The sequence below is a fragment of the Nanorana parkeri genome, unplaced genomic scaffold (genome assembly GCF_000935625.1).
Source record: "Nanorana parkeri isolate BGI_ZX_2015 unplaced genomic scaffold, ASM93562v1 scaffold453, whole genome shotgun sequence".
NCBI lineage: Eukaryota > Metazoa > Chordata > Amphibia > Anura > Dicroglossidae > Nanorana > Nanorana parkeri.
In genome coordinates, this window is record NW_017306721.1 from 664,094 (window position 1) to 691,902 (window position 27,809).

The 27,809-nt window shown below is 40.3% G+C and overlaps 2 protein-coding genes across 2 annotated transcripts; both read left to right on the plus strand.

Moving 5' to 3' along the window:
* Positions 1-6,469: 6,469 nt before the first annotated feature.
* On the plus strand, positions 6,470-12,541 carry LOC108790183 (gamma-crystallin 1). Its single transcript, XM_018560393.1, has 3 exons — positions 6,470-6,478; positions 8,502-8,744; positions 12,211-12,541. The coding sequence occupies exons 1-3, from the start codon at positions 6,470-6,472 to the stop codon at positions 12,484-12,486; spliced, it is 528 nt and encodes a 175-aa protein (XP_018415895.1). The 3' UTR covers positions 12,487-12,541.
* An 11,374-nt stretch (positions 12,542-23,915) lies between these two features.
* On the plus strand, positions 23,916-26,854 carry LOC108790175 (gamma-crystallin M1-1). The gene is made up of 3 exons (XM_018560385.1): positions 23,916-23,924; positions 25,048-25,290; positions 26,573-26,854. Exons 1-3 carry the CDS (start codon positions 23,916-23,918, stop codon positions 26,852-26,854), a joined length of 534 nt encoding a protein of 177 aa, XP_018415887.1.
* Positions 26,855-27,809: the final 955 nt, after the last annotated feature.

Genomic DNA, 27,809 nt, shown 5'->3' on the forward strand with positions numbered 1-27,809 from the left:
AGGCTGTTTAATTACGGCCGGCCGGGAAGTGGTTAAATTATGACATTTCTGTGATTATGATGATGATGTACAGTAGTGGTGGATAGTACATGAAATTCAGCTGAAAGTGATGATGAAAAGTTTTTCACAGAATGAGGGGGTTGCTGATGAAGATGAGCTATTACTTATTTATTACGGGTATTTATATAGCACCAACAATGCAGTGCACAATAACAGCAGTCCCTGCCCTTGAGGAGCTTACAATCTAAGGTCGCTATCTCACATGCATACAAACAAGAGCCAATTAACCTTCCAGCATGTCTTTGGAGTGTGGGAGGAAACACACATAAGGACAGGGAGAACATGCAACAAACTCCTTTTTAGATAGTGACCTGGGTGGGATTTGAACCAAGGACCCCAGTGTTGCAAGGCAGAAGTGCTAACCACTACATCACTAATCTTTTACAATGTGATGTGTATTAAAATACCTTTATTTCAGTTCATCCAGAAGACTCAAGCAAAGTTACTTATCCCCTGGGGAATGTGCAAACTATTTATCATGAGCAGCTCCTGAGCAGTTGGTGCCACACCCCTAAATTAATCAATAGAAAAAGGGTGGGGGATTGGGGCTTTTAAGGCACCAAGGTGACACAACCAATGAATTACAGTTTAATTCATATAAAAAGTATTTTATTGGATACACAAAGCATTAAAAAGGCCATCAGGTTAAAAATAGGATACTAAATCCTAAAAACCTGATTATCTCCACATACCACTCTATATATTCATGATTCAAGCATATTGGTTCACACAAAACATGATTGTATCATTTCTGTCTTGCAAGAAGAACGTAAATATTTCTACACAATAGAGAAATTATGGGTATCAATACCATCAGTAATAGCTCAAAAGCATATTCAAGAACATGATATACATCAGCAAAATCAATGAGAAATATTCTCCAAATCAAATGTGTGAAACAGCCTTATCTGAATAGGAGTGTTTGATATTCTCTACGCGTTTCGCGCTCCAAGTGCTTTCTCAGGAGGTGGAGTAGATCGGAACCAGCCAGGACAGAGGGGCCCACAGGCCCAAAGAATCAAATGAGGGCCAAACCCCAAAGACAGCATTGAATGGAAGTGATGGCAGAACAATTTTCCATGTACCGCAACCCAAACTATTCCGGGGAAGTCCAAAGAAAAGGCTCATGGAGTAAGCTGGCGCCAAATCAATGTGAGATCACTCCCTGGAGCCGCCGGAGACCACGTGGCCGCACACACAGCCGAGTCCTCCGGCGGCTCCAGGGAGACGAAGGACACTCCCCCCACTTTTTCAAGTGATAGCAGCTGCATGCATTTCTTGTGTACACAAGAACATTTTGTTGCTGCATGTTTTTTCTATTTCTTTCTGTAAATTATTATTATTATAATACAGGATTTATATAGCACCAACAGTTTCCGCAGCACTTTACAATATAAGGAAGACATTACAATCACAATACAATTCACGACAAGATGGTAAAGAGGGCCCTGCCCCTGAGGGCTTACAATCTAAAAGGGAGGGGCAAGTGATACATGAGGAGGGAGCTGTGTGGTGATGAATTGTTTGAGAATGTGATGGTTGAGTGGTTAGGTTGAGGTGGGATAGGCTTCCCTGAAGAGATGAGTCTTATGGGATCACCCAAAGACAGTCAGAGTGGGAGATAGACGGACAGGTTGGGGTAAAGAGTTCCAGAGGATCGGCGAGAAGTCCTGGAGGTGAGCATGGGAGGAGTTGATGAGGGAGCTGGAAAGCAGAAGGTCATTTGAAGAGCGGAGGGGACAGTTAGGGTGATACTTTGAGACAAGGTTTGAGATATAGCCGGGGGCAGAATTGTGGATGGCTTTGTAAGTCATTGTTAATATTTTGAATGTTATCCTTTGGGCTATTGGAAGCCAGTGGAGGGATTGGCAGAGGGGTGTTGCAGACACTGAGTTAGGTGAATGAGTCTAGCAGCTGCATTCATGATAGACTGAAAGGGGGATAGCCTGTGTAGAGGTAAGCCAATGAGGAGGGAGTTGTTTTGAGGTTTCATTGTTGAGGAAGGGGCGTATTTGGCGTATAGTGATTGTATGTGGGGAAGAAAGGTGAGGTCCGAGTGAAGGATGACACCTAGCACCTTGGCATGGGGGGAGGGTTGGATAGTTGTGTTATCAATCTCAAGGGAAAAGTTGGGGGAAGGTGCACGGGGGGCGGGAGGAAATATCATGAGTTCAGTTTTTGAATGGTTGAGTTTTAAGAAGTGTTGCGACATCCAGATGGATATGTCAGTTAGTAGATTAGTGGCACCCAAAGACACTGAGGGGGTGAGTTGTGAAGTAGAAAGAAAGATTTGAGTGTCATCAGCATAGAGATGGTATTGGAAGCCATGTGAGGATATTAACTGACCAAGGGAGGAAGTGTAGATGGAGAAGAGGAGGTGAGGGGACCCCTACAGAAAGAGGAAGAGGAGGGGAGGAGTTAGATTTGTAGGTGACACTAAAGGATCGCTTAGATAGGTAGGAGGAGAACCATGAGAGAGCAGAGTCTTGTAGGCCAAGCAAGTGGAGTTTTTTGAGGAGGAGCAGATGGTCAACAGTGTCAAAAGCAGCAGAAAGGTCTAATAGCAAGAGTAAGGAGTAGTGGCCATTGTTTTTAGCTGTTAGTAAGTCATTAGTGAGTTTTAGGAGGGCGGTTTCAGTGGAGTGTAGAGGGCGAAAGCCAGACTGTAAGGGATCGAGAAGGTTGTTATCAGCGAGGTGGCGGCTCAGGTGGCTGTAGATAAGGCGTTCTAGGAGTTTGGAGATGAATGGGAGTAAGGAGATTGGTCTGAGATTGTTGAAGTTGGTAGGGTCCAGTGAGGGTTTTTTTGGTATTGGGGAGACTAGTGCATGCTTTTAGAAGGGAGGGAAAGATGCCAGTAGAGAGTGAAAGATTAAAAATGTGAGTAAGAGAGTGTAGGATAGAGTAAGAGGGTGACCGAAGTAGTGGTGAGGAAACTGGATCCAGGGGGTAAGTGGTGAGTGGGTGTCAGAGAATAGCTTTGTAACCTCCTCTGTGGTGACAAGGTCAAAAGAGGAAAGTAACAAGTGTGATGGTGGGTCTGGTACATTAACAGTGGAAGTTGATTGGAAATTGGCGATCTAATCCCGAATTGTATCTATTTTGTTTTTTAAATGAATGACCATGTCCTGGGCAGTGAGTGAGCTAGTGGGTGGTGGCGGGTGGTTATCCCATTTAGGATGGTCTGTTTCTGTTCACACCCTTTTTTTAGGGAACATTGTCCTGACTTAGCTCACACGCAGCCTGGCACTTCTCAGTTTATCAATTCATTTAGCTCACCAACCTCCTAAAAAATAATAAGTTAAATTATATATATATTGAAAACAAATCACCAATATTATGTTTACTTTTTATGTTCCAAAGGATTTCATGGTGTAAAGAAACTGGATCTGTTGCTCATAGTAAACGCAGTGGACACCCTCCGTGTTCATCGGAAAGAGATAATACTGTAAAGTGCTTAAGAGAATTTGACACTCAAAGAGGAGCTGGTAAAAGAGTGGTCAGAAAGTATTTCTGTGATTTGCTCTGCTTCGACAGTCCGTCATCGACTACTTTCTTTTGGACATAGAGGCCATAAAGCATGGAGGAACCCTCTACTGTCAGAACGTCAGCAAAAAGCTTGCCTACTGTGGGCTAAGCAACATAGACATTGGTTGACACCTGAATGGGAAAAAAGTTTTATTCAGTGATAACTCAACCTTCTCCGTTGCTGCAAATAATGTCACCTTATATGTAAGGAGGTATCCTGAAGAATTCAAGCCACATTGCACCAAGAGAACCATGAAGTACCCAACATCTGTAGTGATTTTGTCTTGTATGGCTGCATATGGAGTTTGGAGTCTATTGTGACTCCGATTGTTGTATTAGCGATGTATCCCTTGCTGAGACCTCTATGCCTGGCCTGTATAAGCAGATATAATTACCACAGCCAATCCTTATCAGATAGCTGAACTCACCAAATACCTTTTTCATCCATAAGACCTTTATTGCATGCAGCAGGTTACAGCAGACAACAGGATACAGCAGATGAATGAACAGATGGTATTTGAAGGTCAAAGATGGTAATGTTTCCAAGCGAGGATATTACATGTGGCCATTAGATGCACTCATTTTACCACAAAGACAAGTTGGACTAGAAAGGGGAAATACATCATAAATGGGGGGAACAAGAAAATGTGGTGCAATAACCAAAACGACCACAAGATGGCAGTATATTAATCAAATATACTGATGTCAAAGGATAATGGCTTAAGGAAAATTAACTATGTGATTCTCATTTCACATTTGTATAAACATTAACTATGACTTTGTATTGTGTCATGTGCTCTGTTACTGAAGTATACTGATATCCTAACTAATAAAATGCTTCCTAGTGCTGGTGAGTCATTCACATGGTGACTTTATGGTCCAGGATGACAATGCTCCTTGCCATTGAGCAAAGACTGTGAAGAACTGGTATAGAACCAGAGGTGTTAGTCATCTGGACTGGCCTGCCCAATCACCTAATTTGAACCCAATCAAAAACTTGTGGAGGAAACTAAAGGGGTTATTCGCAAAGCTGCCGAAGGCAGCCGAGTTAATAACCCAGCCACAGTGAAGTGAGCCGAACGCTGTTAGGCTATTCACTTCAGCGATGTGCTGTTGATTTCAGCAGTGAGTGAATAGTCGAATGCCGCCGAGCCGCCATTTTTTGCTCGGTACCTGTGTGGTACCAAGCAGGGTAGAAAAGAAGTGGGAAAAAATGTTGAGAAATTATTTTAAAAATGATTAAAAATAGGAAAATTAAGAAAAATATATATATTTTAAAGAAAACAAAAAAAGAAAGAAAGAAAAAACGATTGGGTGGAGCTAGCGGTGACAGCTAGCTCTGCCCAACTGTTTCCCATTGGCTGGCACCTGCCAGAGTCTTCTAGCAGGTCCCGACAATGAATAACATCAGGGTGGAGCCAGCCGTGACATTGTTGTTATTGTTTAATGACAGATCAGCGTCCCCAGGCTATTTGGGGACGCTGATCTGTCATTACAACTGGACGGAGCCAGCCGTGAGATCACGGCTGGCTCCGCCCAGCTGTCATTTGCATGGAGATCGGTCGGCTTCGGACGACCTTTCTCCACGCTTCGGGTGTCACTACGCCTCAGCCAAGCCGAAGCATATGCGTTCGGCTCAGCTGAGCCACTCGGCTGCCTTCGGCTGCTTTACAGGCTATTGTGAATAGCCCATACAGCAGCCCTTTGGTTCGACTTAACCGAAGGGCAGAGGCGGCCGATGTGAGCCATAAGATCAGCCAAAGCTACGGCTGGATCCTTCAGCTCTTTAGTGAATAACCGTCTAAGTCTGGAAATATCTAGACTTAGTGAAAAGACTAGTGCATACGATGCCCAAAAGTTGTGCACTACTGTTTAAATAAGGACTATTTACTCAAGTATTAACATATACTTTTTCAATAAGTGTATTTATGTGTCTGTTTTATTCATTATCTGATGTTTCTTTAAACATTTTTAAATGTATCTGTTAAAAACTGATATGTTACGTACCTTATTTCTTATAAGAAAAAAAGTTAATGGGTTTTTCACACATGCGCTTCATTTGCATATCATAATATCATAAACTGATTACTCCTTAGGTCAGATTTGACATTTACATAAAATTTCCTTGGTATATTTGGTATATTATTCAAGTTATTTTCAATTTTTTTTTTATTTCTATTAAAATAGGTTGAGTTCCATGTAGAGGTAGGTGTTGCAAGACTTTTGCACAGCTCTGTGTATATATATATATATATATTACTGACAGCTATGGAAGTCTGAAAACAGGACAGTATTTGGGCATTTCTATTAAGATAGTAGACCAGTCATTAGTCATAGGTTTGGGTTAATCAGGTGCAGGAAAGCTAAAAATGTTTTTTGGAGTACACAAGGAATTTCATGAGGATAACACAAGGATTATCGGGAACAAAGCCCTTGGGGGGCTAAATAAGTAGGGTACTGTTGCGTTGCTTTGGCGCTGGGCATCATGTCCGCTAGCTCTTTAAGACAGCTCCTGACTGCGAATTGGCTGTGAATTGGCCTATAATTGGCTGCACGCCAACAGTGTTATTTCATCTTCATGAAAGAACAAATATATTGATGTGTTCACTTAGCTCTGCTAATTCTTTATTTACTGACACTGGCAGATAATCGTGAACTCATGATGATCAAAAGCTGACATGAGAGGTGTAAAAAGAGTGAACATTCTCGGCCTCAATATACGGTAGAATGAAAAGAGAAATACAATACTATACATTCTTTGTCCTGACCGCGATCTCTATTGTGTTAGTAATGCAGATCCAGCAATGGATATCGTATATAAGGACAGCTGTGTTTGTCATTCCACTGTACTGTCGCCTCACTAGAGACAACCCAGGCAAAAATGGGAAAGGTAAAAGATATAGTTATTTTAAATTACCAAATAATTCTGTTAGTTATGTGTGCTAATATTTGTAGTCACATACAACCCAGATCTTGTCAGCCCAATTAATAAATGACAATCTATAAAATACACATGCTAAAAGGCATGTAGTATTAAGTTAAATGCTTGGTGAAAGCTATTCAAACTATGATTAAATTGGGTACAACAAATTATTTGACCGCTTTATAATAAATTGCATGATGATTTGCAAATTAGCCAAAGTATATCTATCAGTCTGGCAGTTAAAAAGAAAGAATGTGCTAAAGAAACAAAGATAAAATACATTTTGAGCATATTAAGGATGGGTTAGAACTGATATGTTGTTAATGTTATCTGTGTCTTCTTTTCCCAGTGACAACCACTTCCTTTAATTTCTTGTCTTGTTGTCACAAGGACAGGATGTGGGGAGAAGTCTCCATAAAAGGGGTCACAGACAGATACAAACTTATCAGAAATGTTAACTCTTACCCCCCTACCCAACAAAATGTCTGGAGTTGGGCTATACTAAACTGCCCATTATGATAGGCTGGTCTAATTTTTGGAAGCAGTTCTCTGCACGTCATAGTATTTGTGAATTAACATGTAAATAGTATTTGTGACACGTGCAATGCTTGCCTTGGTTGTTAATACACTGTGAACAGCTGTGGGAAATACAGAGAAATCCCCACTATTTTGAAGATCAATGGCAAATGCATCTTGAATTTTGCATCATGTTTAGATGGAAACATTATGACTTTATATATTTAACCACAGAAAACAAAAATATTGATTTTTACTGAGTTTCTGGAAAAGCTTAATTTTTTTACATTCTTTGGAATGCCTGTAAATTAGTAGACTGCTGTCTACCTTGGTTGGCTTCCTAGTAGAGTGAACCCTGCTCCCTGCCATCCTTCAGAAGCCAAAATGAGGAAACATGTTCCACTTTCTTTTTGAACTTTTTAGATTAGAAAATGATGTAAGGATTTCTATAGAATTAATTAATTTACAGAACATCAGTAGATTAAAATGACAAAAAACTGTTTGAGGTGATATTTGCATTACCTAACTGCAGTGGAAATTATTGCAAGCTTGAAATGGGTTGTTATTGAACAAGACAGAAGAAAAAACAGGCTGAGTATAAAGATAAAAACATTGGCAATGATGGCATTTATAACCATGTATATGACTTAACTTGTGGGCTTATATATATCAGATAGACTCCTGAGTTAATATTTACAAAATAGGCTAAGAACATGCAATTTTGCCCAATTGTGACAACAGCTGGTTAACTCAATGTACATGCAGTTTTGCTGGATGAATAGCATTTTTTTAAATAAATAGACCGCTAAGTTTATTAGGGATCAATTGGACATATATTATGTTTGAACAGGCTCAAACATAACAAATGTCCAATTGATCCCTAATAAACTTGGCAGTCTATTCATAAAATAAATGCTATTCATCCAGCAAAACTGCATGTACATTGAATTAACCAGCTGTTGTCACAATGGGGCAAAATTGAATGTTCTTAGCCTATTTTTCCTTCTGGTCAAACGTTCCTCAAATATTATGGCCAGATGTAAAAATAGGTTCATTCATAGGAACATAGAGTGAATCAGGAAAATACCTCATTATGGATGGAGCTGAGGATCATAAGAAATAAGTACATCTTAGTAACAAGAGAAATAATGTAACGATTCCAGAGAACACTGTAGGGGATTAACAAATAAATGTAACTATTACTACCACGGGGATCCACAGAAAACAAATTGTTCTGGCTGTGTAGTTCAGGTGATCATCTATTTTCTATAATAACCAAATTGTGAATAAGATAAACTGTATTTACACAAAGAATATAAACAACAGAATGTTTTGTTTAGTGCAGGCTATATAATAATTAAAGTGTTTTAATATAATTTTAATGCAAACGTCTAACATTAATTCTTTTACATTATTTTTTATTATGTTTCTTTTGGATCTAGTTTTAGTAAATATTTGCTTTTGCATATTTCAGATCATCTTCTACGAGGACAGGAACTTCCAGGGCCGCTCTTATGAGTGCAGCTCCGACTGTTCTGACCTCCACTCTTTCTTCAACCGTTGCAACTCCATCCGCGTGGAAAATGGAAACTGGATGCTTTATGAGAATCCCAACTTCACCGGACACCAGTATTTCCTGAGGAGGGGAGAATATCCTGACTTCCAACAGTGGATGGGATTTAATGATTCCATTAGGTCTTGTCGCATCATCCCTCAGGTATACTTTTATGATTTATATGATGGAAACCTGTACTAAGGGAAACACAGAGATTGTAACTGCTTATCCCATTCTGAAAAAAGCTAGTTAACTGGCTGTATTTGGCTTTTTGTCCTTGAGCCACTGATCTGGATCAAGTCAAGGTAGAGTCAAAGCTCCTAAGGTGGATACTTGTTTAGAGTGTCTTAGAAAAAATGAAGCCAATGGATAAACATTACAGCCAGGGAACTATTATTTTTAAAAAACAAAGTCCAGAAATGACATTTACAGTATTGCTCGAGTAAAGAGATTTGCTCCCCCGTTTCTAACCATTGACAGGTTTTTCAGTGAAAGGGAGCCAGGTATAGGATAGGACAGATAGAAAACCACTGGATATATTTTCACCCTTTTCTAATAAATTGATGAACAGAAATGGAAGAAGCCTGTTTCATGATTCTTTATTTGAATCCCTGATCTGGAATGAAATCAGTGCAAAGTTATAAAAGATGTGCATGCGTGCTCCAGGTCAGTGGACCTGGAGGTCAGGTTTTTCAGTGAAAGGGAGCCAGGTATAGGATAGGACAGATAGAAAACCACTGGATATATTTTCACCCTTTTCTAATAAATTGATGAACAGAAAGGGAAGAAGCCATGATTCTTTATTTGAATCCCTGATCTGGAATGAAATCAGTGAAAAGTTATAAAAGATGTGCATGCGTGCTCCAGGTCAGCGGTGCAAAATGTATTAAAACCATCTGATCAGCATAACAGCTACGTAACTAGCAATTTTAGTAGAAGTGATCTCTGAGTACTGGTTTCCTTTAAGACTTTCCATGTATAATAAGCTCCAGGAACTTTTACTTATTTTATATTTATTTATATTTCAGATATTGTTTTCAGAATATGTTGAGTGTGATTTACAATTAAAACTGGGGCAAGCATGTAGTGGTCATTTATCAGATTAAATTAAATTAAATGTTCCAGGTTACGGCTTTGTTTTTTCTACAGTTTTCTTTGTGCCGCTTTTTGTAAATCAGTCCGCCGCTGTCTTCTTCCTTGCTGAGGAGATATTGGAACCTGAAGATCCTTAGCTCCCAGTTTCCCCAGTCACTAGCCAAGGCTTGAGTGTAGGGTAAACAAACTCTGATTTATTGAGCAACTGCACAAACTTTTATACAGAAAGTGATCAGATCAGAATATAATCCCATCACATCCCCCGTCCCCTCCCTGGACATTCTGTCTTCATAACACCACAGGTGTCCACCTGCTAACGAGCTCCAGACAGCCATAGCAGGAGCCAGGCCAGAATGTCATTGTTCTGAGCTCCCTCAGAGAACAATGGGAGATAACGAGGGATGGTTCTGATAGTCTTTCCATAACCAGGTCACACAGCATAACGCACTCAAACATAACTCAACACCAATACACATTTAACTTATAAACTGATCACCATGTCGTCACAAGGCTAGTTCCTTGGATGTAGGGAGGACCTTGCCACAATAGTGCTGCTGCAGTTGAAGAGTCTCCCTCCAGATCTCCCGGCGTAAAGCGTCTCTCCTTCCCAGCATATCCTGGGCAGAACCAGGATTGTCGAGCTGGGCCAGCGCTTCCATGGCCGTAGGCAACTGTGGCTCTTCTCCTATGTCCGCAGCAAACTTGGTCCTGGTGGTGGTTTGAAGGTCTCCTTAGGCAAGGAAGAGCATCCCACCGCCGCCACCAATGTGACGGACCCCCGTACTCAGGATGAGTATGTCCGCCGCTGTCTTCTTCCTTGCTGAGGAGATATTGGAACCTGAAGATCCTTAGCTCCCAGTTTCCCCAGTCACTAGCCAAGGCTTGAGTGTAGGGCAAACAAACTCTGATTTATTGAGCAACTGCACAAACTTTTATACAGAAAGTGATCAGATCAGAATATAATCCCATCACATCCCCCGTCCCCTCCCTGGACATTCTGTCTTCATAACACCACAGGTGTCCACCTGCTAACGAGCTCCAGACAGCCATAGCAGAAGCCAGGCCAGAATGTCATTGTTCTGAGCTCCCTCAGAGAACAATGGGAGATAACGAGGGATGGTTCTGATAGTCTTTCCATAACCAGGTCACACAGCATAACGCACTCAAACATAACTCAACACCAATACACATTTAACTTATAAACTGATCACCATGTCGTCACAAGGCCTACCATGCAAAATCTATAGAAACAGACACACATAACCTGAGTTACATAGATGTTGTGATTCAGTAAAGACACAGGTCTATTCAGCTCAAATCTATATATGTATGTGTTTCTCTGTGTAGTATTCACTAAGCATTCCCATACCCTTGTATATTATGCTGCCTGAGGAAGACTTCTAGAAGTTTTTTTGAATGTGTCTATACTCTCAGCTGATACCGCTGCCTGGGGAAGGAAGTTCCTGTTTACTGTTCTAACAGTAAAGAATTCCCTTCGCAATTTTAGATTAAACCTCTTTTCCTACAATCTCGGGTCACTGCCACTTTTCTTTTCGGGGACCAATTGACAATTAACAATTTGTACATTAAAATCATATCCCCAATTAAACACCTCTTTTCCAGTGTGAATAAGTGCAATTTCTGCCATCTTTACTCATAGCCCAGGTCCTCTAGCCCCCTTAGTAATTTTGTTGCCACCCTCTGCACCCTCAAATGTTCAAGGAGATCCTTTCTGTTGATCGGTGCCCAAAACTGAGCTGCATACTCAAGATGAGGCCTGACCAGTGTTTTATAGAGTGGTAGAATTATACCATTCATACCATTTTCTATGAATGACAGTATTCTGCTTGCTTGGTTATCAGCAGTCTGTGGTCTACTAGGGCTCCCAAATCTTTTTCCATCTCTTATTTATACAATGGAGCTCACACTAATGAGTAGATTGCATGTGTATTTTTAACACCCAAATCAATAACTTTGCATTTTTTATTATTAAACTTCATCTGCCAAGTAACAACGTCACTGGCGCCAAAGTTCCTCCTCCAGAGGGGTGTGAGCACCACGACTTCTCACAGGTGGGGAGCACTTGAGGCAGTCAGGGTGTCTGAAGGTCTAGCATACAGGAAACATGAAAACAGTGCACCTCTCTAGTGTAGAAGTCTTTATTAAGTGGAAAATGCCTGAGGTTTGACTGAGGTTTGCAGAAGTGCATCTTCACTGTGAGAACATCTGATGTTTTCATGTTTCCTGTATGCTTCATCTGCCATGTGCCTGCCCACTGCCCTATTTTATTAAGCTCTTCTTTAGTGTTGCTACATCTTGTGATGACTTTATTACCCTACATAATTTGGTATTATCAGCAAAAACTGAATTATTTATAGCAGCCTCAATATCATAATAAACAATAAGCAATGTATTTCTTTCTGTATATTGCCAATCCAAAGTAGTATGCCTGCAGCTATCAATCAATATACTGTAAAGTAAATGTTTTAAATTTTTAAATGATTTTAACATACAATTCCTGTTCCTCCATCAGTATCGTGGATCATTTAGGCTCAGGATTTATGAAAGGGAAGAATTTAGAGGTCAGATGATGGAGTTCACTGAAGATTGTCCTCAAGTCCATGAAGAATTCAACTACCATGACATCCACTCCTGCAATGTCCTTGAAGGACACTGGATCTTTTATGAGCAACCCAACTACAGGGGACGTCAGTACTACCTGAGACCTGGCGAGTACAGAAGATACACTGAATGGGGAGCAGTTACACCTAGAGTTGGTTCTTTCAGAAGAGTCCAGGAAATGTTTTGAAGGCAGCATTGCTGTTGTGATAATTCATGCATAATATCAAAATAAAGTATACTAATAAAACGTACAAGTTGACTTTGTTCAAGCATTTGAAATAAACACTACCTTAAATAGAAGCTAACCAGAAACCATTTTGTCTTACACAATTTAAAAAAAACAGCAAATTATATTTTATGATCTTGTGTAAAATGGCAAGCATACTCAAGCTAAAATATGCAATTTTATTAAGGATTTGGGAAATAAACATTCTTCTGTCTACAAGGATATTTTTATACCCTGAGCACCTACCAGTGAACCTCAGTAAATTTTAGGGTTTTCTAAAGTATGGCTAATGTATAATACAAAGTATAAGAGGAGGTTGTTAAAGAGTGCCTAAGCCTCTAAGCATGCATACTATTGCTAATGCATCCACATGCCAAGACACTGAAACAATACATAAATCACCATGCTTAAAGTAAATGTGAATGCTAATGACCTCAAACCAGTGCATGAACTATACATCATTATCCCAAACAGTAAGCCCCTTATTCCAAGTAAGAAATGGCATTAAATACCTTGTAGATTCACTTTTAGAAATTAGTCAGGTGACCGCTATTCAGTCAATTTTCAAGCGCTGGTGAGAGTGGGGTGCAGGGACTTGCTATGAGGATCAGCCTTTTTTTCTCAGGAAGCAGCAAGAAGTGTGGGGGGGGGGAGTTTCCATTGAAGGCAGGCATCTAATAGACGTCAGCAGGAGAGTACATTCTCTGTCTACAATGTTCAGGCAGAGCAGGGCTTGGTAGGGGGTGTAGCAACAAAGCTGATTACAGGGCTACAGGCACACTGTGCACTTACACGGCATCCGATCTGCTTCTGTTCTTGGCATGGTCAGATTGCAACAGTAAGGTAGAGGGACTGCAGAATCACCTGGTAAAATTAAGAAAACGAAGCGGTAAAACTTGAACAGGCTACAGTTACAAACACACCCTTGAAAACACAGACACCTTTATGAAATAAAAAAAATGTAGGGGTAACATACACTTTAATGCCAGAAAATGCAATCCCTACAAAACAGTGAGACCAACAATGCTCAAAACTGATTTAATGTACAACACAAGCAAACATTGGTTAAGTAAGTATTTGACTATGTGCCTTGCATCCTTTCTGATATTACACTTTGCCATATAAACTGCACCAGTCTTAAAACATGTGAAATTATCTAGTACCAACAGGTAAAGTGCAACTGAAGCCAAAACCTTTTTTTTATTGTCAATAGAGTGGAGAGGGATTAGAACCCCGGTCAGATTTTTATTGCTGTCTGTGTCCCCGTTAGGGAGATTCACCCTTTCTATTTGTCTTAGGGACTGCTATCACTGAAAGCAGAATTTAAAGAAAAACAGAAATTTTGGATTGTTATCAAAACAGGAATAGATGTGAAATCTTTCAATTGGGACACCAGTTCTGCGGATCCTGCTGACCACCAGGGATTTCCCTCTACCTGGAAGGATTACCTTCCAGGTAGAGGGAAGCACATAAGCACAATAAATTCAATGAACATTATTAAAGGAGAACTATGAGGTGAGTGTTTTTCACTCACCTCATAGTTCTAGCCGACCTGTGACAATGAGACTGTCACAGGTCAGCTCAGTAGATCGGGAGGTGAGAGAACACATACCGGCGTTTGCTCACCTCTCGATCCTGTCACGGCTCTCTGTGACAGGGGAGGGGCTCGATTCCCCCCTACCCGCTCCGATCCGCCAGCGCTGACTGGCGGAACGGACGGGGGAGGGGGCGGGTACAGCTGACTCTGCCTCTAGATAGGCAGAGCCAGCTGTCACTCACGCAGCTGGGCGGATCTCGACATCGATGTCGGGATCCGCTCCGGCGTCTCAGTATACCGCGAGCTGTAGCTTGCGGTATACTGAGCTTAGGGTAATGGGAGGACGCTAGTTTGTGTCCTCCTGTTACCCTAAGGAGAACTATGGGGAAAAACACTGACCCCATAGTTCTCCTTTAAGAAAACATGCTTGCAATGTGCTTCTACATGCTGAGGAAAACCATGTGAATTATTAGGCCCCGTTCACATGTAGCGACTTATCGCACAATTTCCGCTGCGATATCGCGCATTTTTGCCGTGCGATATCGCGAGAAGTCGCCGGCCAATGCTATTCAATGGAGCTGTCTTAACTCCATGTCGCACGTCGCTCGTCGCGGTCGCAAGTCGCTTCTACCGGACCCGTTTTTCGGCGGATTTCGCGCGATTTCGCTTTTTTTCTATGGAGCCCGGCGGAGAAGGTCGCGCTACCATCGCTGGATTGTCGCTGGAACGTCGCCCCGAAAGTCGCGCTATCCCGGCCGCTGCAAAGGTATGTCGCTACATGTGAGCGGGGTCTGAACTTGTTAGGCTTTAAAGTGTATCTAAACACAAAAACTAAAAAAAATCATATAGTGCAGATTACCAGTCCTGCAATGTCTGCATTAGTGCTTCAGGATTTTTCTTTCAATTTAACATGGTAATTGTGTGGATAACACACCTCCTGTCCTTTCCTGGTACACTTACTCCTTCAATGGTTGTCACACAGCTATGAACTTAAAACATGTCTGCCTTTGTTCACCGCATAATAATTTACAAAAGGAAGCTAGCTAAGTATTAGATGCTATCTTTTCAGCTCACCGGAAGTGACAAAGACACCTAATTTCTGGCAGGATCAATAGGTATTTACTGTAATTGCAGAAAATGTTCTGTAGCCTAAAAAAAAGAAAACGAATGCAACCACTGTGACGATAATGGGGTTTGATTGTAATAATATTAAATATAGCATTCTCTTGTTCCCCAGTTCAAAGCAAATGCAGGCCTTCGTTTAGTCATTTGCTAGGTCCCTCCACATTCCAAAACACAGAGATCTCCTAATCTGGCCTGTGATCTTTATTATCCCAGCACTACTTAACAAGTGAGAGTCCCAAATCACCTCTAAGCTTTTTATGGCGGCCCCTAATTAAAGGCATGCAATCAGGCATTCATCTATTAACAGTTGACAAGTGATATAAACACAAGCAGGTCTGGCAGGGTTAATGACCCAGGTGACCCAGCATTCACCCACAAGTCATAAACCTGAGTTACAATAACGTCCTGACGAAGCCCCAAGGGGAGGGGCGAAACGCGTAGACGCTGCTGTCAGAGATTAGGTGGATAACCCAGAGACTGTCGGCAGTACAGCCCTAATACCTTTCGATTCAAAGTCACAAGAGGATTAAAGCTCCAAAAAAGAGTAAAGTCTGGATCACTAAAACACCCGGATGCATACCAACTGAGGGGGAATCAAAAGGACACATAAACAACAAGCCATAAACAGCCCCACGCGGTGGAAATCCGTGAATGGGAAATCGAAGGACTGACCGGGAGGTCATGTGAGTAGATCTGCTGTTCGGCTTCAAAACACGAATTAGCAAAAAAGCTTTAAACTATAATTTACTGTCATATATGAATGATCCCCCGATGTAAAAAGGCCCGGAGAAATGTTGTATTATTGATCAAGATAATGAAGTACATCAGAGCAAGCACCTAATCCCAGGGTTAATTTGGATACATTTCAGTATCAAAAATAACCTATAGACCTTAGGAATTTAGGAGATATATGTACGGCCAATGAAGGGACATCTATCCACCTCACCACCGATCTAAGTCAGTTAGACTAGTCATCGTTTTTTAATCCTTTTGACAGGTAACTGTCAGCTATGTGTCCACTAATGTTTGTTGCATGTCTTCGATCAGTAATAAATAGATACATTTCTTTAAAACCTGACATTGCAGTTTGTCCCATCCGATGATTAACCCTTGAGCTGCCTTCATCTGTAAGACAGTTCGCACATCTCCTTTTTTGCATTGTTAAACTGGTTACAGGCGGGGTTGACAAATCAGTCTTTAAAAAAAGGGGCTATATATAAGAGCTTGACATCTCCAGGAGCGAAACAAACCCAGTATTACACTGAGTTACAATATCAGCTCCATTTCATAATTTGGAATTGTACAGTGATATTGTCAAATTAAGTGCAGAAAATAGCTGTGTCTCATCACAATGAAAACAATGAATATTCGTTAAGCTTATCCCTACACTCTAAATACAAACTTAAAGTATCCTTGCCTCTGTGGAGAGCGCTACGGTATAATGAATCCTGTCATATTCCTGTCTGAGAGGACAGCGGTATCATAGGCTTTGTTTAAATTGTCACAGCATTCGTTGGAAACGGTGCGTGCTTCTATTAAAAACATGTGGTGGCAGCGAACGTTTAGTGTGTAAAGGGTTAACTGTGGAGTTAACCAACCCTAGTGACGATCGCTCTCATTCTGCTGGCCTGAGATTGTTGTCCTGTGAGCTGGGAAATATCTGTGCAGCGTGAGGCTGAGAGTGGTATCGCCACGTCTTTGTGACGCCACGCTCAGTTCAGAACTGCGTATAGTCATGCGTGATTGATGTACAGCGGGTTCGGGCTGGGCGTACATCACAACCACCACATTTAAGGATTGTCAGCTCCATCTGGATATCAGATGGAGGTTGGACATTCAGGAATGCTCTGACAACGGATTGATATTTCCATAAACACACATAAAGATTAGCCAGATACGCACATTTAGGGTTAATGAAGAGATCACCTCCCAAACACTCATGATGGCAGCTAATCTTAAGGGAAAACAACAACAATCAGCTAGAAACAAACAAAGCAGCTAGTTGACTCATTCCCATTGAAAGATTTGCCTTGAAGATGTTTGGGAATATCTGGGAAATCAAATTAAGGACATACAATTTCTGTAGCTGCGTTTACTCAGATTGTTTACATTAGTGGCGTGTGTGCTTCACAAGTTACAAATAATAGATCACATAATAAAGTAACACTGTTTTTTGTCTTTCCAGCCTTTGTTTTGTCAAACTTTCCATCAATCTTTAAATCTTATACTTAGGATTAGATCAACATTTCAGCATTACGGTAACGTGTGCAAATGTGTGTTATGTGCATTTGTGTGCTATTTCACTAAGACAACCCACCTGTACTGCAACCCACCTTAATGCACTAGAGTGCATTCCCAAAAAATTCACACAAAAAAAAGCATCGTTAGCCCATACAAAATGAGCTCCTTTAACACACTGTTGTGCGCACCACAGAGGTGTGAATCTGGCCTTAAGGTCTTATAGAATAAAAATCTCAATAATTATGGTCACTTGTCCTGACAGTTTAGTAGCTCAGGGTGATTTGACTATTGTCACACAAAGACAGAACAGGACAGTTTTAGAGTCTATTAGTTGCTGAGGATCAAAAACAGCATAAAACCACAAGTAATACAGACAGTACCAAGTATGGACTTCTGAGGTTAGGAAAAGCTTTCCTAGTTCTTTGCATTCTTCACAAACCCCAAGCTTTGAATTTGTTTTCCATAGAACGTTACCAGGTTACTTCTTAATAAACCAGATCTACCCTCACATGGCCATTGAGGCCAAATATACTGTGCTATATTATTCTATATTACTGTGGATTGCAGGATGGTGGGCTAATATTCATATCCAATATTCAGCTCTGCAGGCCCAGGTCAAGAGATGGAAGAGCCCACACCACCTCCAGCAAGGCAAGGTTGCGTGTGACAATGGAACTTTTCTACTGGCCTCTCTTCACTGTGAAAAATGTTCACAGGTTCCTTGCCGGGCATGTGTTCTCATCCTTGTGGTGCAAAGGTTCTTCACAAAATAATATGGCTTCCATTGGTCCTTTTTCAGACTAGGGGGGTTTGTGGCTACTTTAAGCAGTCATAGCTTGCTTAGTAAAAATGCAGTGACATCAGCTGCCTGTTGGCTGTATGATCTGTGACACCCCCAAGAGTTGGAACTGAAGGTTGTCCACGCTGCAGAGGCTTCACCAGCAGCAATCTGCAATCAATTAGTACCTCTGTGATTATGGCACAAGGGAAGGCTCTGCCGTAATCACACAGATACTCATTGATGGCATGTTGTTGCTGGTGCTGACAGGAGCTGGGGTCATTATTACAGCATCAGTGGCTCATCATTCAGGATGTATTCAACTTTTTTTATACCTTTTGAGGAAGCAACTAAAATGCTGAGCCATGATGAGGCAGGGATTAGTGACACAATCCCTCTTATGTTTCTCCTGGAGCAAACACTGTATGGGGTCATAGATCAGGTACTGGAGGCACAGCAACAGGCAGACAAGTAGGACTTGCTGTTGTTCCAAAGCCAGCAGGAACACTGTCCTTTACCTTTATTAGTGTGAGGCAGAGTCATCAGCAGGCTAAGAAGAATGAGGAGGGTTGGGGTGCTGGAAGTAAGGAACGGTGATGGCTTCCAGGAGACTTTTCACCCCTCTCACACTCGTATGTTGTACGTGGGTAGGGTGAGGTTGTTGAGGACAGTGTTGTTCTCAGTCACATTGGGAACTCTGGGTTCAGGGAATTCACCATAGACTTCCATGGGATTCACCTCAAAATTTGTGTTTGCTGAACTTCAAACCAGATGTGCCGAACACTTGGGCAGATTCGTCCGTCAGTACCATTCATTTTGCAACAAGGTAGGAGCATGCTGATTCTTCACAGCCTGACATTGTTGACTGTATCTTATGCCATACATTTTAGTCAAGGTACTACTTAATCTTTTTTATCCCTTGCAAACAGTATTGTAATGAGTACATGTTTATCTTTACCTCCACTAGCCGGCAATTGTGCTGCCGTTCATTGTAAATGAAAGTGGAGCTGGTGATGGCAGCTTGAGACTTTCCTCCAAATGTAGGAAATTATAGGTAAAAGAAGACAAGATGTATAAAAACACCTTACATTTGTAATGTAAAACTTTATTTATGAACAGTTGTTGGATGCTCCTTTGCTTTACAATTAGGAACTATGAATGTAAAACACATAAAGGCTAATTAAAGAGATTCTGTCCACTGGGGGCGATGGTATGAACTGCTAGTGATGCCTTGTTGTGAATTAGAATGGCAGGATATGCAACAATGAAAAGAGGGTTTTGCAAGTTTGTGCCTGCATTTCATATTCATAATACAGACATTTTCATGATATAGAAACTCATTCTGTCAGTGTGCAGATCTTTACCTCCTCTATTGATGGCTTAAAAAGTGTTCTTCACACTTTTGTAAATCAAGCACCAACAGCTGTAAGACAAACTATTAACTCTTAGTTAAAACAATGACGCCACCTGAGCATTGTTAGTACATATACAGTAGTTACCAGTCATCAGCTACTTACAGTGTCACATCGACCCATCTATTGAAAAGAGTTTGTCCTGCATAGTGTGGGTTTATTCTAGTAAAAACTTTTGTTAATACTTGTTTTGTTACGGCATCATGTGCTTGTGGAAATCTCATTGTGACATGACTGTATTTATTTTGCTGAATGCAGAAATGCTACTATTGTCCACAATTAAATACTAGAAGTTTACAGGGTTCTGATGGATACTGAACCATCAATGACAAAGTATTTTCTAGGCTTTTTAATAGTTTTATTGTACACATCCTAAGGAATATTTAGGGCGTATTTACTAAAGGGGTGTAGGTTGTAATCCTGTTAGAAATGAGTTTCCCATGCATGTGAAACATTTGTTTAAAAAAAACAATAAACTAGAATTGCCAGATTCATGAATACTGTAAAGTACTTTAGGTGCCCGATAAGCAAAATACTTGTTTAAAGTGTAATTCCACTTTTGTTGAGAAAAGAAAAGTATTCCTCTCTGGGTGATCTGTGTACATTACAATAATTTTAACAACATGTGTTGCTGTTTCTGTTCTGAAGAAAAAGCTGTTTGTTGCAGAATGTCCTTTCCAAACTGATTACTGAATGGGAATGCCTGGGCTCATTATAACCAGCTGGTGGGCTTCCAGTGTTTTAATATGGAAAGGTGCAGTGTCTGCAGCCCTTTAATAGTAATTGAACCTTAGGGAGTATTTGATCAAAAATGAATTTTCTTTTGTAAACCTGGCCATACACCTTACAACCATCGCAAGACGTTTGTCTTGCGATGGTTGTAAGGTAATTTTAAAAGCGTACGATCTGCCCATCTTGGACAGGCAGATCGTACTTGCGATCCTTTGTCATACGAGCAGGCCACAAATCCGCCGACAATCGTACGATTCTCGGTGGGTTTTCGAGCCTGCTCGTAAGACAAAAGACGTGCGACCGTACAGTAGAAACGATCGCATGCCTTCCATTATCACCTATACGAACTGTGTATGGAATGCCTCTAGGTCGCAATATTGCATTTAATGTTTTGACAGATTTAGAACATTACAGCAACTTCAATTTTACATGGAAAGGTATTTTCTAAAAAAATTAAATTACAAAATGGCTTGTGTGACAATTATACTGTATATGCTATATTATTTTTTTAAAGAACTTTTCATTTTTATATTTTTAAAGTGGAGTTACCCTTTAAGCAACCTCAGGTGGAAGATGCCATTCTTTGACTCTTGGGCTACCTACTAGTTCTAAAGCGGGCCATACATAGCTCAAATTTTGGCTGATTCCTGTAAATCAGCTGAAATTCAAGCTGTGGGTGTCCCTGTCTACACCACCCAGCTGAACAATTGAAAAATTGAAGCTACCAGGTGGAATAGGTTGGCTGAATAGTGACTGCAGCCAATCAGCTGTGATTGTTGACTGTTGAAATTCAATAGCCAGCAGGGGAAATTCATCTATCCATGCTGTTTTACATGGATAAGGGAATGGAGTGATTTCACTTTACTTGTATGGTTAGCTTTAAAGGAGAACTATGAGATGAGTGATTTCCACTCACCTCATAGTTCTAGCCGACCTGTGACAACTCAATTGTATGTTTCTGGAAGTGCTTTAAAGGGCATCAGGTACACAGACATCAACATCAGGTACGCAGGCATCAACAAAGAACATCAGATACACAGTCAGATGTACAATCTATCCCACCTGACACCCTTCAATTCAATATAGGTTGCAGCTCAGTTTGAAGGTTCTGCAAGAGTTGAATATCACATAGTCAGCAACACGTTGAGAAATCTAGTTTTTATTCTTTATCCTTCTACCTATTTCTTTAACCAGTTAAAGACCAGATGTTTACACCCCCTTTCTGGCCAGGCCATTTTTCAGTATTCAGCGCTTCAGTACTTTGACTGACATTTATTCAGTCATGCAACACTGCACTGAAATTAATTTTATATTTAATATAATTTTTTGGGGCACAGATAGAGCTTTATTTTGGTGGTATTTAATCACCACGGAGATTTTTATTTTTTACTATATGATGAAAAAAGTACTGTAAATTTCGGGGAAAAAAAGTTTTTCCTTACGTTATGTTAAAACACATTTATTCTTACCCATATTTTGGTGAAATATAAAAGATGTGGTCAAGTTGGGTAAATAGACACCAAACGTGTCAAAGTTGGAGTCTCAACACTCCCATCAGCGATCCTTTGCTGGACACCTCGAGCTCCGTCCCAGTCCCCTCCCCCCCCACACACACACCCGATCCGCCTAGTGCATATGCCCACACTGACCTGTCACTTTCAGTCGCCAGGCCCATCATCCTCAAGCAGCAACACAGTGCACACCAGCTGCACCTTACCCCCCTCAGTCCCAACACCATCCAACAGCCTATGTCCACCTGTGCCTGTCACCCCCCTTCCATACACTAATCGGACACAGGCTCCCACCACCATCCAGCACCCCCTTAACCCTCAATTCCCCCTGACCTTCCCACAAGATGAACTGATTGTACACAATCCCCACCAGTGGAAGTCCCCCTTCTATTCACCCCTAGTCGATGATATTGCATCAGCCATTACTTTGTGGTAAGTTTATCCATTTTTGCATAAAACCAATTCCTTATGGTAGTAGCGCTTCTATCCCCATTTTTTGTTCTCCTTGACAAACGTCAGCCACCCCGATCCGCATTCCTAGAAGCTGCACACCTAACGTGAACAAAACCCATACCCAATCACCCTCACCCTCGGGGTAGCGCTGTCTCAGGGGACTGCAATCCCAATTTTTCCTTATTTACCAATAAAGAGCTACTGTATAATATTTTTAAAATGTGCCTTTTTTATTAGTAAGTAGTCCTTGAGCCCCAAGCTAGAGACTGTACCTAGTCTGGGAGGTGACGTCTGGAGGAATTATGTCATCAGTATGCTGAAAGGAGAAGGATGCATTTCTTTAGTCTCCCTTTCCCCAGCAATTGTTTTGACTGTAACTTTTTTTTTTGCAAAGCGAGAGATAACAGTAAGATGTGTGTCAGAAATATGTCCACAGAGCCCAAATATAAAGGCTACCACACAGACAAATAAAAAATAGGGCTTCAGGGGGATAGATCAAGTTCTGTAAGACTACAATAAGTGCTAACTTTAGAGAATTTTATTTAAAAGGAAGGGATATAAAATATATTTATTTTAATAGATAACATATAATATATAACAAAAATGATAATAGGTGTCCTAAGTGTGGCTCTTCATTTCCAGATCTAAATCACATGCTATATGAGTGCAGTAAGACTAAGAAGTTTTGGGATACATTAGCAGGGTGGCTCAGAAAGCTAACTCTGCAACAACTTACTTTATTCTTTGAAAATGTACTTTTGTAGATTAATATAAGGCCCTGATAAACATTTGATGCTATTTTAATTTCAGTAGCTTTAAAGAAATATAGGGCAGATGATTGAAAGGGGTTGTGCCATGGGTCACAGACATGCAGAGACAACTGTTTTCTTATGTAATTATGGAATATTATGTTAATGTGCGTGAAGATTCACCGGAGTAAAAGTAAACGTATTAAGAAATTGTATTAAGCGATGGCATAAATATTTAGACAAATATCTGCTCTACCAACTAGAGGGGTAGAGAATTACAAAAGTTTGCAAATTAAATATTATTATTATTATTGTGGAAAAAGGATTTGTGATGAAATTGAATTTATATTTTTTTCCATTGCCTTGGATAATGCCTGAAGAAAGATTGTGCTGATCTTCTGGAGAGTAAGGATGATGTCAGCATCACCAGAAGGTGAATTGAGACCTCTTTGCAAGTTCTGCAAATGTGAGACACACTGCAACTGCACCGCCACTGAACATGAAAAAAATACATGCATGTATGCTGCATGTATGATCTTAAAAATTCAAATCCTGGAAGGAATTCTTATCGTAGTTCCAAAACAGAAGATGAGGGGTATTCATCAGTTACACCCAGTGTTTCCTTTAAATTGGTGCCAGAATGTAGTGTCAAGTTGACTAAACATTCAGCAAAACTGGCAGTCCAGTGAGAGCAGCATTACCGAGGAAGACAGAGGGGGAAATCATCTTACTAAACAAAAACAGGCTGCCATTGTTCTTTTATTTCTGCAGATACAGCACAGGAGTTATCCCATAAAAAGCCATCTTTCTAGCCACACATCTAAAGTGGTACTTCCAGAGACAACTGCAAGAATGGGGAAGGTAAACAACATTTGAAACTTGTAGATTTTTAAAAAATATATATATTTACAAATAGACTATAACAAGAACAGTACTAATACGTGAATTAAAATGTGAAACTATGCTTATTTTTTCTAGCCCAGGTGTGTTTCTATCAAGCATTTCACAATATACAGATATTTCCTATTTTTGGTAAAATAAAATTCTTATGAAAGTGATGATGTGTTTGAAGTAAACACAGATTCAATAACAAACACTCAGGAGGTCTATTTAGAAGAATATTGCTGTGCTAATGTGTTAGCAAAAAGTCGCAAATAATACCCTTTGGAATTTTTTTTTAATATATGGAAAATGTTATTTTCATATATTTAAGTTGTCTTTCCTAGTGTGACCGTAACATTCATTTGAGAAATCCTATTTGTTCTAATGTTGTCAAATCGAACATAATTAGAATTAGTTAAAGTCACACTAAACTCAGGAGTTAAACCTTAAAAAAAATTCAAGTACTTTACCTATTAACACAAATGCATCTTATTTGTAAATCACTCGGCTGCAGGTCCTCAAATCGTCTCTGAATTGGTGCTGACACTGTCCTTCCTTCTGGAGGGTGGCTACTTTTGTTCCTCATGGTCCCTGTGTGTGTTGTAAAGTAGCCACTGCTCCAAGCTCGTTCCAGTGGTGCACTACAATATGACATTTATTTTACCAACATGTATTGAAGTTATAGTCTATCACAGGAGTGAGCTTGGAGTGGTGGCTACTTTACAAGACACACAGGGACCATGGGGAACATAAGTGGCCAAAAGTGGACAATGGCAGCACCAATTCAGAGATAATTTGAAGGTTTTACAGCAGAGTGATACACAAATAAGATACATTGTTGTTAATAGTTAAGGTACTCTAATGCATTTTTGAGATTGAACTCCTGAGTTTAGTGTCACTTTACCTACTATATTAATCAGGCAACCTTTCCAAACATGAGTCATTAAAATTCAAGCATTGTACAATACAATCTGTAATGTACACTATATAAAATCTAAGAACATTTACCTAGGTATATGTCCTAGTAATTATGTTTATTGATCCAGTTATAATCAAAGCATGATTCCTAATGTTACTCTCTTTCTTTGCATTTTTGTTATAGATCATTTTCTATGAGGATAGGAACTTCCAGGGTCGCTCCTTTGAGTGCAGCAGTGATAACCCTGATCTACAACCCCATTTCAATGCTTGTAACTCTGTCCGGGTAGAGAATGGCTACTGGATGCTTTATGAGCGACCCAATTACATGGGACACCAGTATTTTCTGAAGAGGGGAGAATATCCTGATTATCAGCAGTGGCAGGGACTCAATGATTCCATCAGATCCTGTCGTTTACTCACACAAGTGAGTTGTATATTTGATTTTGTAGGTCAACTAACAAAATAATTGTCATAATGCCAGGATACCAGGAATAACAGGATGCAAAGTATGATGTATTTAAAGCATATCATTATATGCTAGTGAACAAAAACATTTGAAGGATATCTTTTTGCTGTTGTAATTCATAGCAGCTGCTGTGGATAACATTACACCAATGCTTTAAGCTAAAATTCCATCCAAAATGAAGGTAGAATTGGCCAGGACAGAACTCAACATATGCTTTAAGCTGGCCATACACCTTACAATTATCTACAGATTTTCTGTGGTCAGATGGAAATGGTGCAACAGATTCCTCCATCTACTCTTAACTGTGTGAATGGAGTAATCTCCACCTGGGCCAATCTGTTGCACTTTTTCCATCTGACCACAGAAAATCTGCAGATAAATTGTAAGGTGTATGGGCAACTTTACAATGAAGGCTAAAAAAAAGCCATAGTTGCACAATATTTTAATCCCAAGCATAGCATCCAGGCATATAGCTCGCAAGGAACTTAATTTCTAACCTGCTATACTTAAAACTAGGAAACCCAAGTTGCAGAAACGTACTTAGTCAGTGCAAGACTTTAGTGCATTTGTAGAGGAGAAATTGCCAATAGTAATACATTGGGGAAATTTGAAAAGATATGTAGAGAGCTTGCAATGCTCTACCAGCTCTATCCAACTATCCTTAATAGTTTTAGTATGACCCAATACACAGTTCTGGGTGCCTCTAAAAAGAGAGTGTATCTCCCAAGCAAAAGTAAAGAACAGCAATAAAGACCTAACAGGCATTCTAATCCTTGAACACTCTAATCAAAAACTAAAAAACGTTTTGCCTTTAGTTATATTTTAATGACTTATATTTAAAATGCAAATTATTGCACCGAAATTCCAAGCTTTCTGCAAAACAGGATCAGTAATACTTAAGTGTCTAGTAAGCAGTGCTTCGGTTCTTCGCTCTGTTGAAGAGCTGTGACGGCTGAAGAATTTTTAGCACCAAATGCACCTCCAGAAGTGTCGGAGGCATTCCCCTCTATGCACTGTGGTTCCATTCATTTGTCACTATGTCATTACTCAGCAAAGATCCGAGTCACCACCCACCGGGCAGCAACAAATTTAGAATTTTAGAATTGCGCCTGTTTTTTTATTTTTTTTTATTCATACTAATTTCTGCGTTGATATCCTGAAGATAGCCTTACTTCTGAAGTAAGATAATGTTAAAAATAATAAACTTGCTGAATTAATACATTTTTGTTTTTCTTTATAGCACCTAGGATTTGGAATGAATAAAATCAGAGTATATGAAAGAGGTGACTGCAAAGGAGAAATGATGGAATTCCTGGAAGATTGTCCAAATGTTTATGATCGCTTCTGCTCTCATGAAATCCATTCTTGTAATGTTCTAGATGGTTACTGGATATTCTATGAGCTCCCCAACTACAAGGGCAAGCAATATCTGCTCAGGCCCGGTGAATATAAAAGGTTCACTGACTGGGGCTCCCAAATTGCAAAGGTTGGGTCTTTCCGTCATGTCTTGGAGCCATATTAAAAGTTTTTTTGTATTCTGGTATTAAATAAATGACAAAGAACACTGTGCTTGACCTAAAGTGGAACTATGGGCAAAATAAAGATTTACATCTATGATGCAGTCTATCAATTGCGTTAACACAGAAGTCTTTGTTTTTCTGGGTTATGGGCCTTAGTCTTTCATTTGTTCATCACTTATGTAAAGTCTATTTACATCTGCTAGTTCATCTAACACTAACCTCCCCATAGGTGGCCAATTCTGCTGTCCAAGGTTAGCTATGTTGCTCCTCCATAGTTACAGGGGAGGAGTGAGTGTAGCCAGCATAAGACAGAAGGTGTGTGTGTGACTGGTCAGATCACCTAGTGAAATGTAAGGGAAAAAAGCCTAAAAAATAAAGAAAACTAATGTAGCCACTGCCTAGAGATTGGTAAACTGCAATGGATTACATTTCTGCTTTGGTGTTTAGATATGCCCAACTCACTTAAAAACTGAAATTTTGCCTATATCACTCCCTCCCAACCCCCTCTAACCTTCCCTGCCAGATGTTTTTCTTACCTGGTGAAGCAATTATACTCATCTGGGTACCCCCATCCAGGTACCTCACTAATACTATTTCTGATGGCTGGGAACGCTAATATCCAGCACTGCACAGTAACCCTCGCTGGCTGGTCCCCATGACTTCCCTTGGGCCTACATCAGTAGTCTTCTGGATCCTTAGAGGAACTTTCTGATGGACAGCCAACATGAATTGTAGATGTCACACTGGAAGTGATGTGGACACCCAGAGGAAGCTCCCCATCAGGACATAAACAGAAAGGGGCAGGTTCTGGTTTCAGCTCGCTGGGGGGGAGGGAGGTATTTGAGGGTTTTTAAGTTTATCATGGAGTTGGGCTTTAACCACATACGTCCCAACTGCTATATTAAAATGGCACTGGGACATTGGCTATTCATCCCAGAGCAGTTTAAAAATGGCAGT

Bases quoted from the DNA above. Each gene is read 5' to 3' on its own strand.
- LOC108790183 (XM_018560393.1), top strand. The intron at 8,745-12,210 runs GTATACTTTTAT...TTCCTCCATCAG, and splicing joins CTTGTCGCATCATCCCTCAG to TATCGTGGATCATTTAGGCT.
- LOC108790175 (XM_018560385.1), top strand. The intron at 25,291-26,572 runs GTGAGTTGTATA...TTTTCTTTATAG, and splicing joins CCTGTCGTTTACTCACACAA to CACCTAGGATTTGGAATGAA.